At 40.7% G+C, this 19,066-nt stretch overlaps 1 protein-coding gene across 2 annotated transcripts in view; it reads left to right on the top strand.

Moving 5' to 3' along the window:
- The first annotated feature begins 677 nt into the window (after nt 1–677).
- Nucleotides 678–19,066, top strand: part of C22H8orf34 (chromosome 22 C8orf34 homolog) — a 168,107-nt gene continuing 149,718 nt past the window's right edge. For both annotated transcript variants that reach the window (XM_029533318.1, XM_029533319.1), the window contains exon 1: nt 678–1,136. In XM_029533318.1, the coding sequence (XP_029389178.1) occupies nt 1,068–1,136 (69 nt within the window). In that variant the 5' untranslated portion in view covers nt 678–1,067. The remainder of the gene's footprint in view (nt 1,137–19,066) is intronic.

Here is a 19,066-nt window from a genome sequence, read left to right as displayed (position 1 = left end):
GTCGCATAATAAGAAGGTATTGGGTAAAACTGATGTGCTCCTGAAGTACCTAGAGGAATAACTGTTGGGTGGGAGATCGGAGCCCCTGAGCCCTAGCCAGAGGTGTATCAGACAGAACTGAAGGTGTAGGCAGCACAGCGGACTTGGAAGCAGAGAGAGCTGGCTTGCTTTTGTTTCATCTCCCTGCCAAATGCCTAAGGGTTGCTTCCAGTCTTTGGGTTTCTGTACTTCTGGAATTTTCAATCTGTTCTCAGGCAGCAGCGCTGGTTGTGGCTGACTTGCTCAAGGCCAAGATAGATATCTGTTCCTTTCCTTTTTCTTTTTAACATAAGCAACTTTGTTTTCGCGGCAAAACCCACCCATAGTTCTAATCTCTGGCTTTCTCTCATCCCAGGCTAGTGAAGGCAGAGCGCTTGGCCAGAAGATCAAGCTGAATGGTTAAGACCATCCTCTTTGGAACTGCGGTTGTAGCTGCCAAGGAGTAGCCAACAAGCACCAGATTTATGTGCACTTTGAAAGAAGCACCTTTACCATTGGCTTTTTGAGCGGCTCTGTCGCTAGGGAGCAAGCACCGCCTCGGGGAGCAGCTTGGGTGCTGGTTCCTGGCAGCCAGGAGCTGGGCGCACACCGGGGCGCGCTCTGGGCGGTTCCGAGAGCGCTGTCGCCCCTGCGGCCCGCGCTGTCCCCCGCTCGGCTCGCGGAGGCGCTGCACAGATACTCGCCTTTGGCCACCGGCTCCTGCTGCTGCTGCCGCCCAGAGGACAGACCAGCCTGTGCCCGCGATTTCGCCTCGGCGGCGGCGCTGCGGAAAGCGGAGAGCGGGTGGGCGCGAGCTGCAGGATGCGATGTAGTTCTCTGCTTGCCTCGGAGTTGTCTGAGTTGGCAGAGCCTCGCCCGGGTTCCCTGAGCCCTGCTCCCTTCGGGCTCGCTGCTCACGGAGTTGCTAGCCATCGCTGTGCCAGGAAGCTCAAGCTCCGAGCTCCTACCCTGGGTCCATCCTGGGGCAGAGTAGGGCTGTCCCCAGCCGAGGCGCATTGTCTTCTCTCTGCTGACCCATCTGTTTTCTCATGGCATCTCGTCAACAAACCCGAATCCAGGCTTACCTGGAGAAAAACAAGATCGGTCCTCTGTTTGAGGTAAGGAGCCCTGGTGGAGAATGGTCCCGCTCTCTTTGGGGGTGGTGGTGGTACAGAAAAAATAAAAAAAAAAAAAAAAAAAAATCAGCATTTCCTTAAGCGAAGGAAGGGTGCTGAGCAAATGCGCGGGAGAGGGAGGACTGTCCCACTAGGTGTTCTGGAACGCGGCCCGGCTGGCACTTGGCCAGTTACCTAGACACTGACAGGTAAGCTCTGAAGGGCCCAACTTTAGCCTAACCGGACAATTGGAGCCGGCTGACTGTCTTGCATCTAGTAGCCATATGGCAGGACTTAGGGTGAGACAGGTAATCCAGGTGTACATCTACACACACACACACACACACACACACACACACACACACACACACACCGGAATTCACACTATCTTGTATATTAGATTTTCTTCTTTTGAATATGGATCGTAGTAGAATCTGAAAAGCTGGAGGGGTTGCCCGGCCGGGGGTGGGTGGGTGGGGGATATGTTAAAGCTGGTCCAATGGCTGAAACTAGAACCCTTCGCACTGTTCTCAGAGATGGAAAGGAGCAGAGAAGGGTTTTAGGAAAACATGCCTGTTTTCTGAGGACACTGTCTTGAGATGTTTTCCTTCGCCTTCAAATAATTAATGACAATAACACCGTGAAGGAAAAAGCTAAGCAAGAGGGAAAATCTGACCTAGGGGCAGAAAGCAGGCACCACCTAAGTGGTAAGTGTCAGCGGGTTGTCAGGGCGCTGGCCCCGTGCTGAGGAGTTGTGGAGTGCCAGGTACTCTAGTGGCCAGGCTCACCTGGAACGCCTGGGGGTCCTCACTCTGCAGTCTTCCTATAGGAAGTCTATCCTATGACTTCCAGCATGTACCTGAAAAGCAGCTTCCTATGTCTTAGGCTGAAGAGCTAGGGAGGAAGAGGAAGAGGAAGAGGAAGAGGAAGAGGAAGAGGAAGAGGAAGAGGATGCAGTAGTGATCTGAAAACAAATCTTGGAGACTAGAGCAGCGGAGATACGCATATCTTCGAGGGTTGGGGGGCGACTAATGCTTCTGCTTGAAAGCAGAATGGGGGGCATGGGGCACAAAAGGGTCTTTTGCCCTGGGAAGAACAGGTTCCCAATAACTAAGCTTTTCCAAGTATTTCTTCCCAGTCTTAATGATAAAATTTGGAAAAGTTGGAGAATTGTTTCAACGAAAATTCTGTTAAAGGTGTCACAGGTCTTGGGGGGGGGTCTCTTAATTTTTAGTTTGTTTTAAAATGTTAGCAAAGAAAATTTTGCTTCTGCTAAGTCCTTACCCTAGGCATGTGAGCCATCAACAGCCTTTCTCATCCCCGGCACAATGATTATACATTACACAGCTTCACACCAGGAACGGTAGACGCACACTATCGAACGGTATATGAATTGCATCAAAATAATAAAATGCAGGCATTTTGACTGCATCTGTTGGCTCAATTCCTGGAATATAAAGCACAATTAGCCAAGGAAAAAATAAATGAATTGCTTTTAATAGATCCCCTTCTCACTCAACTTATTTTAAAATTCCCATCGTTCTTTCCAAGTGACAATAATGGAATTAACTTTCTCCATAACTAGGAATTAAGCTTGGTTTGATATTTATCAGCAGTCTCCTCCCCTTTAATGCTCAGCAACTAATTTCCCTCTGAGGAATTTTAAGTGACGAAGAAAATTGCTTCATGAAAGCTTTAGATCTCCTCACCCAAACCAACAAAATTCTATGCTTTGTATTTCACTCCATGCACATTACATAATCCCCATTAGCTTGGACTGGAGTGATAAGTAGTTCATTTTTGAGGGTTGATGTGCACTTTCCATAACTGAAGGGAGAAAAGCAGAAGTGACCACGATAGAGCTTGGCTCTGAGAGTAGAATTGGCCAATTATACCCATTTGGGAACTCATGCCAATTTGTAGTATGTTTCTCCTCAAGTTAGAGTCAATGCAGAAGTCAGATGTGGTGGCCCTCAACTGCTGTGGATAATCCCCACAGTCTCCAGTTCAGTCTGAGCTACAGGGTGAATTAAAAAATGGTTTGAGCTATAGAGAAATACATGACACAAAGACAACAAACCCCAAACTATCAATCAAGGAAACAAAACCAACCCAGAAGTATCATCTATGACATGGATATTGGTGATACAAAATTTCTGTGACTCAGTGATTCTCAGAACTGACTTGGAAGCTCAGTGGAAGATCCCCACCCCCACTCCAGGGTGAGGAAGAAAAGATTACTGTAATAGATTGCGCCTGTTCTTAGGCCATATTTTAAGAAATGAGAATTCAAGCTAAAAATTCCATTTAAGAAAGTAGAATTTAAAATAGGTAGCTGCCATGATTATCACTCCCCACTGTGTTGGATGGAGGTCCAAGGGTTAGATACAGGTTTCTTCAGTGGTTAAAATGTGCATTGAGAGTATGTCCCACTGTGTGCTTTGTATGGGAGGAATATTTGGAGACCCCCCCACACACAATTCTTTAAACTAGTGAAACACTTTAAAGAATGTCAAATAGGAAAGATAACCTCCTCCCTAGGATTGAAAATAGCTGGATTCTTAGTGATATTTTTAAAAGACTATGTAGCCATGGCTGTGCATGCCACGTCAGGCTTGGAGAGATCCCCCTGCCTCTGCTTCCCAAATGCTGGAAAGTTAAAGGCATGTATCGCTATGCCAGGCTTAACCTTAAAAAATTTCATAAAATGTAAGTTCATAGTTTATCTCTTAGTTATGGGCTTTATCACTAATACTGTGTCATTAGTGATGCTTAAAAATTGCTTTGTCCACCACAGTCAAAATAAACTGAAACTGACTTTGATTTCAGATGATCTAGGAACATACCTTTAAATACAAATAAAAAATAGTTTGAAGGATTACAAAGCCACGCCTAAAAATCATTGCATAAGAGTCCTGGGTGATGGCATTTCAGAAGAGTACAAACACACACAAGATGAAAATGACTCGCACTCCACAAACTCTGAGATTTATGTAGCGTGTAATCGTTTCAGTTTCCCTTTGGCTTATTACAGGCAGGCGAGCAGAGCCGAGCCTGGGCATTTGGTTTATAGGAGTGTCTCACAGAGTTATGATACCAGAAGTGTGACTTTGACCACTTTAAAATTTACATCTAAGTTCTTAAGTGGCAGGTATAAAATGATTCCTGTTCCACCAAAGTGGAGTCGTTTTATAACATATTTAAAAATGTGAGCTGTGAAAACAGGAGTGGTGTCAAATTCCAAGGCCAGAAAGTTAATAGCTTAAGAAAGTTCAGCACTTGAATTATCTGGCAAATACCTGCTTAGAGAATTAAAGTGACCCCTTTGTCTTTAGTAGAAATCATTTGACAAGAGATTATATGGTGTAGATCATCAAAATTTGTCATTTTCCATACAAAGAGGTATGTAATTTCTTAGATTTTTTTCATTTCCATTAACTATACAGAGTAATTATTAACGGACTACTAGTTGGAAAGATCCTCAAGATAGCATGTATATTGATTCTGCCCTCACACAATAGTATGACATCCTGAACTACTTCAAAACAGAATAGTGTTGACTCTGGTATATTTTCAAAATTTTAAGTGTATGTGTATGCTGACTCTGTGGCCAGCCCAACTCACTATATCTTTCAAATGTGGTTTAATGCTCTCCAAGTAGAATAGAGTCATGTTCTTATCACGTTTGTGGCTCAGTGTTGTACGGCTCACATAGCCTAAATTCGTATGAGCTAATTTGCTGCATACAGGGTGAGTTGGACTCATGGACAGACCTGGGGCATCCCCAGACACATCTAGACACATTATACTTCAGTGGCACTTGCTCATCTCTTCTGCCTATACGTCTGGAAGCTCAAGCTTCACTCTGCTTCCATCCTTCCCTAGCTCATGGCTGTCCTTTGTTCCTTTGTATTATAGGCTGAAAAGACTTTATCCTTTGCTCTCATTAGGGGGTGTTCCTGAATATGAAGGTGGTACACAGGTGTGATTGGCATGCTGTAAATAGGGTAAGGAAGAATACTAGTCACTCTTTGCTAGACTCAAGAGCTAAGCTCCATGCCTACCTTATTCTGACAGATTAATGTAAAAATTGTAATTGTAGTAAAATGCTTTCTGGGAAGAGGTAATAAAAATACTACCTTGTTATTCAGAAAGTCTCCACGTTAATGATAAGCCAACACATTTTTGGAGTAACTCTTGTCAGAAATTTTTATCCAGTTCTTGAAGTTATAAGGATTTTTTTGTTTCCAAACTTATATTGGTCTTTATAATCCTGGGACAGTTAAAGTCAAAGATTAGAAAAGGCATTTATTTTAATCAAGTTTCTTAGAGTCAAAGTTAACACATTTCTATTGATTTAACACCAAAATAATCTTTTAAAATGTATCTGACATGCTTTAGATGAATGCCCATTAATTTTCATCTCTACCTCATCACCTGCCTTTATTTTCAAATAGTTTGTAAGAAGATAAAATAACTCCAGAATGAAATAGTACTGAGGATGCAGCTAGTGAGAAAGCACTTGACTTTCATACACAAGGTCTGGACTTAATCATGAGCACTCCTACTAACAAAACAGAAAAAAAAAAAAAAAAAAAGAGCATCAAACTAAACAATCTACAATGAGATCAGTCATCTACAATGAGATCAATCATCTATAATGAGATCTGATGCCCTCTTCTGTCTAATGCTCTTTTCTATCACAGTAATAATATACATAAATACACAAATTTTTAAAAAAAGAGAATCATGCAAGACAGTTTTCTCACTAATGAAGACAGTGATCACAGATCAAAAGCAGGGAAAAGTTTGGATGTTAGCACTGAGTTACAGGTTCCATGTAATCTCATGTCTTTCAGTAACAGGTATAGGTTTCACTTATGTTAAGGTGTTTGTACCACATTTATATCTCTGCTCTGATTACTGTGAGAAGCTAGGAATAACAACACCTGAGTAGCCATGAGCATACTTGGTACATGCATGGTGGTATCTACATCTCTTTCCCTACGAGAATAATTAAGCATCGTTGAAGGAATGGCTGACTTCAGGTTTGTATACGATGAATGAACTCAGAGCATCTTACACCTGATGATTAAAGGGTGATGATGCTGTCTCAAGGGCAGAGAAGCCAGTTTGAGGAGGCTCGTAAACCAGAGTCAACCGAAACTCAAAATATAGAATTAAGCTAAAAGTTTATCATACTGGATAAAATACAACATTTGATTCCAATAAGACTTAATGTAATACAGAATGTGTTTGATTCTTGGAAGAGGAAAGGGCATTAGAATGCCCGTCAGTAACATTCAAAGGAGTAAGAGATTGGGAAAATTGCTACTTTATAATCCAGACAAGAAAAAAGCAACCACTGCTTAACTGGTGAGACGAAGTTGGATGGAAGATAAGATGTGACATATTCCCAAGGCATTTCCCCAGGAAATATTTAGCAATTTTAAACGGGAAGGTAATCTTCCAGTATAGAAGCCTAGCAATGTTTCCTCCAGCAGTGTTTCCAACCAGCTGCCAGGGGTCTTGTTCACTCTGTAGATCAAAACCATGGATAGGAGGAAGAATTTCTTCAAGGTCTGGCCTTAGGCAGTGACAAGTGTTACAGCTACAGTGTCTGTGGTGTCTGAGCCCATGGAACTCTTCCAGTGACCAAGACTGCCATTTCTTTGGCTCACCAGAACATTCTATTTGTTGTCAGTCTCAGCTTTCTATCCTTTCTATTTCTCCTTCCCTCTTGCTCCAACACTGTCCACTGTCTCAAAATGCTTACTTTTCTTCTCATTAGCTGTCAGTGAGCTAGCTTCCTGTTTTTCTATTTCAGCCCGCAGACCACACTGCTGTGGATAGTGGGAATCAGTACTTAGAACAAGACTTAGAGTCTGCAATATGAATTTTCAGTGGTGGAAGCTGGGGACCTATTGAGAACATAAGGAGCTCTAAGGATCCAGAGCTTCTCCAGTGCTGGGTTTACACTAGAAGCAATCACATATAAAGAGGATCTATACAATACCACGTTCTGGCTCTCTCTCAAAATAAAAACAAAACAAAAAATAGAATCCAACACAAAATGTAGGGAGGTAGGGGATATATTGGAGGAAAGTTTGTGGGAGGAAGACATATGATCAAAATATAGTGTATAAAATGTTTTAATAGAAAAATAAAAATGAAGTCCAAATCCATGTTTTAGGAAGGTGTACTGTACTTTCCTATATCTCTCTCTCTAAGCACATAATGCCATCACTATATAAATGTAAAAGGTTCTATGCAATAATTAAACCACACTTACAAGGGAATCATGTCTTTTGCTTAGCCGATCACTAAAGAGAATGAAGACAGTGTGCAGAGATAGAAAACCATACAGGAGCGCAAGAAGCTTTACCTCTTCAGACATAGCACATTCCTGGGTTCTTGAGATGGAAATATCTGTTGTATGGATGAGTTCCTTCCATCTTTAGCGTGTCAAAGGCCAGAATCCTCTTAGACACAGAATATGTCTCTTCTGCAGACAGGCTGTTAGCAGCAGCACATATTGTCTCTCCTTTAACTGTGAAGACAATGGCAGTCTTGCCACCTTTGTAGGCCGGTCAGTCAATCATTCCACAGTTGGTGCCTCTGCCACTCCAATGCCTCTGCTGTCTCTGCTGTTGGGTTTTTTGTGCTACCAGTTCACCTAATACTTTGAAAAGTGGGAAAGGGAAGGGCATTTGCAAGAAAACTTTTATTGCAACACAGAGGGAGGCAGTGCAGAAGGTATCTGACCACATACTAAGCCTGAGTTCCCTGCTCCTATAGCTAGAGAAGGTCATTAGAACCAAGTGAACCACACTGTGCATGGATATAAAGGGTTGTGTTTGCACTATGCACAGCATACCTCCCACACAGATGGAAGTTTATATTCACACAATTAGAGCCTTGCCTACATTGCAACAGCACCAGCAGTCTGTCTGTCCAAGATAGAAAAATTTGAAGTTTCCTAGAGTTCAGCAAGGCTTGCAATGACCCAAAACTTCCCTAGCTGAGGTTGTACATTCAGGGTGCTAGACCATCAGCTGTGATCATTGTGTAGTTTCTTCCAAGGAAACAAGGAATATTAAAAATGGCAGTGATTAAGTAAATAATGATCCTCTTACTGGCTGTTACTAGCAGTCATTTTGCTCAAGGCAATCTGGGAGAATCAAGCAACTGCTAATTGAGAAGTCATATAGTCCATCCCTTAACATCATTCCTTATTTTTAGGAAAATAAATGTCAGGAGAGCTTAGAATAGAATCAACTCACAAGGGTAGTGAGATAGTTCAGTGGGTAAAGTCACCTGTTGACAATCCCGTCTATCAAAGCTGGATTTCCTAGACTCACTTGGAGATAGAGCAAGTTCCCATAGGTTATCCACAGACCTCCACATGTGCCTTGTTGCACACACAGAAGTGTATTTACACAAACACATAAATAAACATCAAAAAAGCACATAACCTCATACTGACACTAATAACCATTTCAACAGATTTGTTGGGTGGTGATAAAGAGAGAAAGAGGGAGAGAGAGAGAGAGAGAGAGAGAGAGAGAGAGAGAGAGAGAGAGANGAGAGAGAGAGAGAGAGAGAGAGAGAGAGAGAGAGAGAGAGAGAGAGAGAGATTTTCACTTGTCTCACCCAAGTATAACATCCTGTGCCACTTAGAGGACAGGACTGAGTCCACACAATATTGCTTCTGCACTAATTTCAACTGTGTATAACTAATAAGAGAATTCAAAGATAACTATTAAACCTAGTGGGGCACAGTTTATAATGTGACTTTCTTAGAGTCTTGAAAAATGTCAAGGCTTCAGACTGAAATACATGAAGACTAAATATGGAATATGACTCTAGATGCAGTAGCCCTGCCATGGAGGAGTGTGCTAGGGAAGTATTGAGGTGAAGGACATAGACAATCTTTTCTATTCATCATATTTTTCTATAAATGGGAATTGTTTCAAAATAAAAATATTAAAATAAAAATGTAAAGAAACAAGCATTTAGAAAACAATTCATCTCAGTTTTTATGAAACAAATCAGATGCATTTAGTTTAGACTATGATCACTATTTATAGGACTATTTATGCAATAAATAATAAGGAAAGGGAATGACTAAAGAAAGTGTATAATTAAAATACTGCTGAAATACCTTTTAGAAATCAAGTACTCAAATGCCTAAGTGTGATGGGGATAAGAAAAAGGCTTAGGTTGAATCTTCAGCTTTCTTTCTTTTGAGTGGTGGTGTGGTTGAAAACACAAGTAGTCAAGCCACAGAGTCAATGCTGACTTGCACAGTCTCATGTGTCTGTCACAGAAGACGTGACTTGAGCCTGGGGTATGCACAGGGAGCAGAGTCATTTTTCTGTTTCACAGCTCACCTAGGGCTGCGCCATCCCCTATCCCCTTCCTCAGCACATTATGGGGAAAGGCCTTTTGCATTGTCCACCTCCTGCTGACTGCGGTAAGAAGCTTTTGATAGAGGACTTACTCTACAGCACACACACATACAATTCTTATATTGAAACTCTGTGATCAGATGGCAAATTCCCAATTACAAAGTGGATAATCTAAAAAAAACATGTAGCTAACCTGATGATGCAGCTCATTTAGTAGAGTGTTTGCCTCAAATGCACAGACTCTGTGTCTGATCAATCAAATCCTATAATCTGGGCATAGTGGTGGACATCTGTAATCCCAGTGCTTAGTAGGGAGATGAAGAGGATCAGCTCAAAGTAGTCCTTGAGCAAATACTGCTCTCAATGCCAACTTGCAATAGATTAGATATTACCTAAAAACAAACAACAAGCAGGGTGCAAATTACTGGAAAGAGTCAGACTTTTTGGAATTTTATTCCATTAAATATAATGCATTATACATTGTGATGTGTTCTAATACATATATATGCTAATATATAATGTTTTACCATATGCATTATTACATATCATATATATCATAAATATAATATATATGTATATATTTATAAACATTGGGTGAATTTTGGGTTTGCAAATTTGTTTAAATATATTATAATTTAAAGTACTCTTTTGAGATTAGGTTATTTCACATAAATTATCAGATCTATCCATTTCCTTGCAATTTTCAATGTTTCATTTACTTGTGGCTGAATCAAAGTATACTGTATATTTATGGTCCATTCATCTGCTATGCCTAATTACCTTGCTGCTGTGAATAGAGCTGCAATCAACATGGATAGTCCAGTGTCTCTGTAGAGGCTTTCAAGTCTTGTGGGTGTATGGGTATATTAATGTAGTTTAGTGTGACAGTTTCATATGTGGGTACTGGCTTTCAAGGTATATACATGTATGTATGTGAGTTTATGAGCATGTGTGCACCTGTGTGTGCACGTGTGTGTGCATGTGTGTGTGTGTGTGTGTAAGTATAAACCATGACATTAGAAAGAAGACTATTAGTAGAGAAAATGTGTTAAGGAAGTGGGGAAGGGCAATAGGATACATATGACCTTTAAGTGGAAGGGAGCTTTTGGCTGGGAAGTCAAAGCATAAGGAAAATCAGGGAGGCGAAGAAGCTAGGGACAGGAACATCAACAAGAAACTACATACCATAATGAAGCCTTTCTATGCTACTTTAAACAATAAAATATTGGTCAACAAAAGAACTCTTAACTTTATGAGTATTTAAACATTAATGTACTTCAGTGTGACAGTTCAAAACATATATACAACATATAATGATCAAATTTAATTTTTGTCTGTAAACCTGTTCTTCACCATTCCAATCTTTGATATCAGACTGAGTGCAGAGACCCCAATGGAGGAGTCAGGGAAAGAAATGAAGGAGCTGAAGGGATTTGCAACCCCATAGGAAGAATAATGTCAACCAACCAGTTCCACCAAAGCTTACAGGGACTAAACCACCAACTAGAGAGTACACATGGGGGGACCTATGGCTACAGCTGCACGTGTAGCAGATGATTGCCTTATTTGGCATCAATAGGAGGGGAGACCCTTGGTCCTGTGGAGGATTGATGCCCTAGTGTAGGGGAATGCCAGGACAAGGAGGTGGAGTGAGTTGGTTGGTTGGGAAGTATACTCATAAAGGCAGAGTATGGGAGAGAGGGATGGATAGGGGTCTGAGGTCACAATATTCTTGATGTTAAGATATGTTTCTTGGATGCAGCAGAGGACAGATCCTGTTTTTACACTCATTTCTTTAGTCTGTTTCCTTTTTATTGGGAAATTGAGACTGTCGCTGTTGCGAGATATCCATGACTAGAAACTATTGATTCCTGCTATTTTTCTGTTGGAGCAGATGCTGCTCTTCTGCTTTTGCTGCTGCTGCTGCTGGTGATGGTGGTGGTGGTTGGTTGTGTGTGCATGTGTGTGTGTGTGTGTGTGTGTGCATGTGTGTGTGTATGTGCGTGTGTGTGTAATGTGTGTGTGAGTGTGTGTGCTTCCCTTCTTTTAATTTTGCTGATGTGAGATTATTTATTCCCTCTGTTTTGATTTTGATTCTCTTAGATTATTTATGCTCTGTGTTTTCCTGGGTGTAGTTAACCTCCTTAGGTTGGAGTTTTCCTTCTATTAAGCTGAATTTGTAGATCTATATTGCTTAAATTTGCTTTTATAGTGAAATGTCGTATTTTCTCCATCTGTGGTGTTTGAAAGTTTTGCTGGCTATAGTAGTCTGGTTGGTGTCAGTGACTTCAGAGTCTATGACACATCTGTCTAGGTCCTTCTGTCTTTAAAAGTCTCTGTCGAGAATTAAGGTGCAATTCTAGTAGCTCTGTCTTGATATTTTACTTGATCTTTTCCCCTTGCAACTTTTAACATTCTCCTTTGGTCTTCATATCTAGTGTTTTGATTATTTTATGGAAAGAGGATTTTATTTTCTGATTCAGTCTATTTGGTGTCCTGAATGCATCTTGTACCTTGATAGGCATCCCTTTCTCTAGGTTAGAGAAATTTTCCTCTATGATATTTTTGGAAAGTATTTCTTTCTTTTTTTATTTTATTTTTTTATATTTTACACTCCATATTCCATTCCCTGTTCCCCTTCATCCACCCTCCTACTGCTCCACATCCCACACTTCCTCCTCACCCCTGTCTCCACATGGATGCCCCTATCCCCCACCACACCCGACTTCTAAACTTGCTGGGGCCTCTGGTCTCTTGATGGTTAGGTGTATCATCTCTGAATGAACACAGACACGGAAGTCCTCTACTGTATGTGTGTTGGGGGCCTTATATCAGCTGGTGTATGCTGTCTGTTTGGTGGTCCAGTGTTTGAGAGATCTTGGGGGTCCAGATTGAGACTGCTGGTCCTCTTACTGGATCACCATTCTCCTCAGCTTCTTTCAGCCTTCCCTAATTTAACAACAGAGGTCAGCTGCTTCTTCTGTCCATTGGTTGAGTGCAAATTTCTGCATCTGACTCTTCCAGCTGCTTATTGGGTAATAAAGAGGGTAGTCATGACAGGTTCCTTTTTGTGAGCACTCCATAGCCTCAGTAATAGTGTTAGGTCTTGGGACTTCCCCTTAAGCTAGATCCAAATTTGGGCCTATCACTGAACATTCTTTTCCTCATGATCCTCTCCATTTCCATCTCTGTAATTCTTTTAGACAGGAACAATTATGGGTCAGAGTTGTGACTGTGGGATGGTAACCCCATCCATCACTTGATGTCCTGTCTTCCTGCTGGAGGTGAGCTCTATACGTTCCCTTTTACTACTGTCAGATATTTCATCTAAGGTCCCTCCCTTTGATTCCTGAGAGTCTCTTATCTCCCAGATCTCTGGTGCATTCTGGAGGGTCCCCACAACCTCCTATTTCCTGAGGTTGCCTATTTCCATTCTTTCTACTGGCCCTCAGGGCTTCAGTCCTTTCCTGCCACCCAATACCAGATCAGCTGCTCACCCCCCCCCACTGCCCTGTCCACTTTCCCTCCCAGGTCCCTCCCTCTCGTTCTCCTAGAAGCCCTATAGACTCACACATAGGCACCACATTTGCATGCAATTTCTGAATTTATTTTCAATTTAAACATTAATGAGGAGTTTAGGAAGAGAATAGAGAAAAGTTCTAACTTAGCAGCCCAGTAGGACAAACCACAAGTGTGAGAGTCCAGGAGTAGGCAGAGTGGAGGGGAATATCAATTAGGTGAGGAATGTAGTGCTAGCCAGTGAGGAGGATTGGATGAGTGAGAATTTTAAAATAGTGTGCTACTCTCTTTAAAAGCATCACTTTAAAGAAATTAATGTCATTGGTGGTATGTGTGGCTTGGTGCCATAAAACTTCACAGCCCCTTATTCTGTATCTCAACTCTATGTAGGACTACCTCACATGAAGTACAAAAAGCAGAAAGGGACATGGGACCTGAGACAGCTTCAGAAAGGCATCAGAAACCCTTTGTGTAATATCTTCACAGGGGTCTCATTTGGACATGCTCGTGGTCAACCGAGAATCTACCCAAGTGTTAACATGTCAGTGTGTCAGTATCACTCCTTTTTTTTCTTGTGGTTATTAGGTTAGTCCTGGAATCCAGACAGTACCATCATATCACCTTGCTCCAATTTATTTCACTTGTACTTGATACAGTGGCCATTCAAATTTGAAATATGCATCATGATATTCTCTATCAAAAAACAAAACAAAACAAAACAAAAAAACAAAAAAAACTCATACTGTGTTTCCCTCCCTATGGCATTGCTTTCTGAACAGCTCAGCAGTAGGCATGTGTCATTTGAACATGTGCCAACAACTGTGAATAAAACACAAAGTTTGTTTAGATTCTAAGTAGCATCAAATCTCAGAGAATTTTCATGCCTGCATTTGTATTAATTTTAGCTCTGCCTCCTTATCCAGGAGGATGAATTCACAGCTCTGGGCCACTCAGCATTTGAAAGCTTGAAATGCTGAAAGATGAGTGGAATTCTAAACTATGGTGGCGTTCGAGGTCTTGCAGTATCCTGAGCCACACTTTTCATTGTCTGCGTATTGCTTTCCTCCTGTGTTAACTAGGTCAGCTTGTCCACCTGCACTCCTGCTTGATGCATACAAAGTTGACTTTTTATTGGAATTTAGATCAGAGTTTTTGGAAAAGGGTATCTTGAAGATTTCCATGCAGGTCATTATGGAGAGGTTCTGCAAGAACAGCCAGTAGGGGATGAAGAAGAGGTTCTCAGGGAGGGAAGAAATTGAGCTCTGAGGTGATCTGAGCATTCTGACCTATCTGGAACTGAGAGACCTGAGAGACCTGAGAGCTGTGATTGTGAAAGATGGAACTTTGTACTCTAACCAACAGAGGAGGAGGCTTCCTTCAAGGGTGGCCTTGAGTGATGGCTGAGTTCTATGGGAGGATGATTCTGGAAGGGATTCTGTGAGAGTCTTTTGTTGGCAGCATCTTTGGAAGTCAGCAGAATGTTTTCTTGTGTCTGAAAGACAGATGGGCATGCCACACGATTTTCTACATTTCTGTCTATCTAGCAGCCATTGATAGGGGAAATGCATGTTTTGAGTCTTCAAGCAAATGCACTTGACTGCTGTGGATCTTCTCTGGATTTCTGTTTCTCTTAGGGACCATTTCACACATCTCTTTATTGCATCTCATTTGTCTTGTTGGATTTTCCCTTAACTTTCCTGGAAAGTATCTAACTTAGCTCTTGGGGAGTGGTGAATGTTAGTTAAACACATATATAAAAATTGTAGCCTACAGAAACTTGAACAATTTTTTCTTTTCATTTAAAGCAACCTCAAACTTTCCACCCTTTTTAAGCTTCAAAAGTGAGAAAAGTGAAGATTTCACAGGTCTCCCAACAACAACAATAAAGAGCCCAGGACCAGGTGGCTTTAGTGCAGAGTACTATCAGACCTTCAAAGAAGACCTAATACCAATACTCTTCAAACTATTTCACAAAATAGGAACAGAAGGAACACTACCCAATTCATTCTATGAAGCCACAATTACTCTAATACCTAAACTACACAAAGACCTAACAAAGAAAGAGAACTTCAGACCAATTTCCCTTATGAATATTGATGCAAAAATACTCCAAAAAATTCTCACAAACCGAATCCAAGAACAGATCAAAATGGTCATTCATCATGATCAAGTAGGCTTCATCCCAGGAATGCAGGGATGATTCAATATATGGAAATCCATCAATGTAATCCACTATATAAACAAACTCATAGAGGGAAAAAATCCACGCAATCATCTCATTGGATGCTGAGAAAGCATTTGACAAAATTAAATACCCCTTCATGATGAAAGTCTTGGAAAGATCAGGAATTCAAGGCCCATTCCTAAACACAGTAAAAGCAATGTATGTACAGCAAACCAGTAGCCAACATCAAACTAAATGAAGAGAAACTTGAAGCAATCCCACTAAATTCAGGGACTAAACAAGGCTGTCCACTTTCTCCCTATCTATTCAAAATAGTACATGAAGACATAGCCAGAGCAATTAGACAACAAAAGGAGGTCAAAGGGATGCAAATTAGAAAGAAGTCAAAATATCACTATTTGCAGATGATATGATAGTATACTTAAGTGACCCCAAAAATTCTACCAGAGAACTCCTAAACCTGATAAACAATTTCAGCAATGTGTCTGGATATAAAATTAACTCAAACAAATCAGTGGCCTTCTTCTATTCAAAGGATAAATGGGCTGGGGAAGAAATTAGGGAAATGACACCCTTCACAATAGTCACAAATAATACAAAATACCTTGGTGCGACTCTAAGCAAACAAGTTAAAGATCTGTACAACAACTTTAATTGTCTGAAGAAAGAAATTGAAGAAGATCTCAGAAGATGGAAAGATCTCCTTTGCTCATGGATTGATAGGATTAATATAGCAAAAATGGCCATCTTGCTGAAAACAATCTACAGATTTAATGCATCTCCCATTAAAATTCCCATTCAATTGTTCACAGAGATAGAAAGAGCAATTCTCAAATTCATCTGGACTAACAAAAAAACCTAGGGTAGCAAAAACTATTCTCAACAATAAAAGAACTTCAGGGGAATTCACCATCCCTGACCTCAAGCTGTAGTACAGAACAATAGTGATATAAAACTACCTGGTATTGGTACAGAGACAGGCGGGTAGATCAATGGAATAGAATTGAAGACCCAGAAATGAACCCAGATACCTATGGTCACTTGATCTTTGACAAAGGAGCTAAGACCATTCAGTGGAAAACAGACTGCATTTTCAACAATTGGTGCTGGTTCAACCAGAGGTCAGCTTATAGAAGAATGCAAATCATTCCATTCTTATCTCCTTGTACAAAGTTCAAGTCCAAGTGGATCAAGGACCTCCACATGAAACCAGATACAATGAAAGTAATAGAAGAAAAAGTGGGAAAGAACCTCAAATACATGGGCTCAAGGGAAAATTTCCTGAACAGAACACCAATGGCATGTGCTCTAAAATCAAGAAGCAAGAAATGGGAACTCATAAAATTGCAAAGCTTCTGTAAGGCAATGAACAGTGTTTATAGGTCAAAATGGCAACCAACAGATTAGGAAAAGATCTTTACCAGTCCTACATCCAATAAAGGGCTAATAACTAATATATACAAAGAACTCAAGAAGTTGGATTCCAGAAAACCAAATAACCCTATTTAAAAAAAAATGGGGTATAGAGCTAAAAAAAAAAAAAAAAAAAAAAAAAAAAGAATTCTCAACTGAGGAATGCTGAGTGACTGAGAAGCACCTAAAAAAAATGTTCAACATCCTTAGTCATCAGGGAAATGCAAATCCAAGCAACCCTGAGATTCCACCTCACAGTAGTCAGATTGGCTAAGGTCAAAACCTCAGGTTATAGCAAATGCTGGTGAGGATGTGGAGAAAGAGAAACACTTCTCCTTTGCTGGTGGTATTGCAAGCCAGTACGATTACTCTGGAAAACAGTCTGGGGGTTCCTCAGAAAATTGGACATAGTACTTACTACCTGCGGACCCAGCTATACCACTCTTTGGCGTATACCCAAAGATGCTCTGACACATAATAAGGACACACACTCCACTGTATTCATAGCAGTCTTATTTATAATGTCCAGCAGGGTGATTCCCATATATGAACATATATGGGCATTCATGTAGCTATGTGTATGGGACAAGACACTATGACAAGAGCAAGTGTTTCTCCTTGGACCAAGTGTGCATCTAGAATCATTTTATTTCTATAACTCTTTAGATTGAAAATACTCTGAATTTTTAAACCCAGGATCCCCCTTATGAAATTGACAGTGTTCTTTTGTGTTTCCAAATGTTCCTTTTTGGAGTTCTCTATTATTAATAAAAGAATGTCAGTTTTGTTCTGATTCAGTCTATAATTGTTTACTTTTAGAGTTACGTTGCTGGATAAAGCAATAAAGACAATGTTGAGCAGAAGTGGTGGGCAATATCTCCATGTGTGCATCTGGGTGTTACAAGGAAGCGCCAGCAGCTTTTTTTATAAGTACCTTTTATAACAAAGTTGATAACATTTCTTATCTTAACAGTTTGATAACATTTTTAAATTGAAAGTTGAATCCAACATTATTTCAAGTTCTTTATGTATGGAGATTACAATGATTATCCCTTTTATTTTATTAGTGAGAAAAATTATATTACTGGAGTCCTGAAAGAAATAGATTTCACTCAGAGTATTTAATCTCTCTTTCTTTTGCTGGATTTTGGTTTTCAACTTCAAGTTAATTTAAAAGATATTCTTATCTTTCTATTCTGTGAATTGGTCAAGTTAATTTCTTTCTTGTTCAGATGTACCAGAATGTGTTTCTAACTTAGAATCTAAGGATAAACTGTTTTCATTCTTTTTTGTCCACATTTAGCTCACATTTTAAGTGGATTTTTCACTCAGCTTTCCTTAGATCCTTCTACCTTGTGTTTCAGTTATTAACTTTCTAAATCTCTGGACCGTACAGCTGTTCCCTGGCCACCAACAGAGTGGGAATAGCACATCTGGCAATAGATCACTCAGGTGCCCAATCAAGCATGCTTCAGGTTTTGCTTCTTTGGACCTTTACTTTGTGTCTTTCTACCAGACTTGTGAGTAGATTTGTTACACTGATAGTCCAATTCTACTGTATTTAGTCAAAAATATCATTCTGAGCTTGAACTACACCAGACAGCTGCAATCTGCAGCTTGTGAGCTGTATAAGTTCCAGAGAAACTTTGAGTGTGGTTTGGTTCATTTGGAAACAACAAAGTCATACTGCAACGTCAAGGTTGGAAACCCCTGGACTCAGCGTTGTTCTCAAGCGCCCTTCCTTCTTCCTCCTGTGTCTCTGCTTCCCCCTCCTTCTCTTTAACTGATTAGAGAACTTCCCATAAGGATGCAAACATGGATGGATTAAAGGAAAGAAAGCAATGCAGCAAAAGCAGGTATTGAAAGAGTCTAAATAATTTTAAATATAACCAATGCACTCCGGACACTTGCTTTACACACAGTCTTATGATTTATTGAGCCCAAGAAATTGTAGTTCATGATGGGCAGCTCCAGTCTCATGGAAATTGATTTCTCATAATTGACTCTTCTTTCAGAGCCTGGGGCCTTAGAAAGAAACTAGTGATCCGAAGGAACAAAGAGAACTTTATTAAAGATCCACACACTGATGCTGCACCGCTCCTGTGACTGGCTAAGCCCTCCTGTGCAATTTTCTCATTGGCACAGAGACTTCGAACTCCACTGTTTTTGCAGGAACACCAGGATTCTGTATTAAAGCTGCATTTGTAGCCGCATCAGTTTCAGAGCCTTCTGATGTTCTAGACTCACTTGAAAGGGTAGATTTGGGCTGGTGAGATGGCTCAGTGGGTAAGAGCACCCGACTGCTCTTCTGAAGGTCCGGAGTTCAAATCCCAGCAACCACATGGTGGCTCATAACCATCCGTAACAAGATCTGACTCCCTCTTCTGGAGTGTCTGAAGATAGCT

This window comes from Mus pahari, chromosome 22 (assembly GCF_900095145.1).
Source record: "Mus pahari chromosome 22, PAHARI_EIJ_v1.1, whole genome shotgun sequence".
Lineage (NCBI taxonomy): Eukaryota > Metazoa > Chordata > Mammalia > Rodentia > Muridae > Mus > Mus pahari.
Note: the sequence above shows the minus strand (reverse complement) of the source record. Positions and strands in the feature narration are given on the sequence as shown.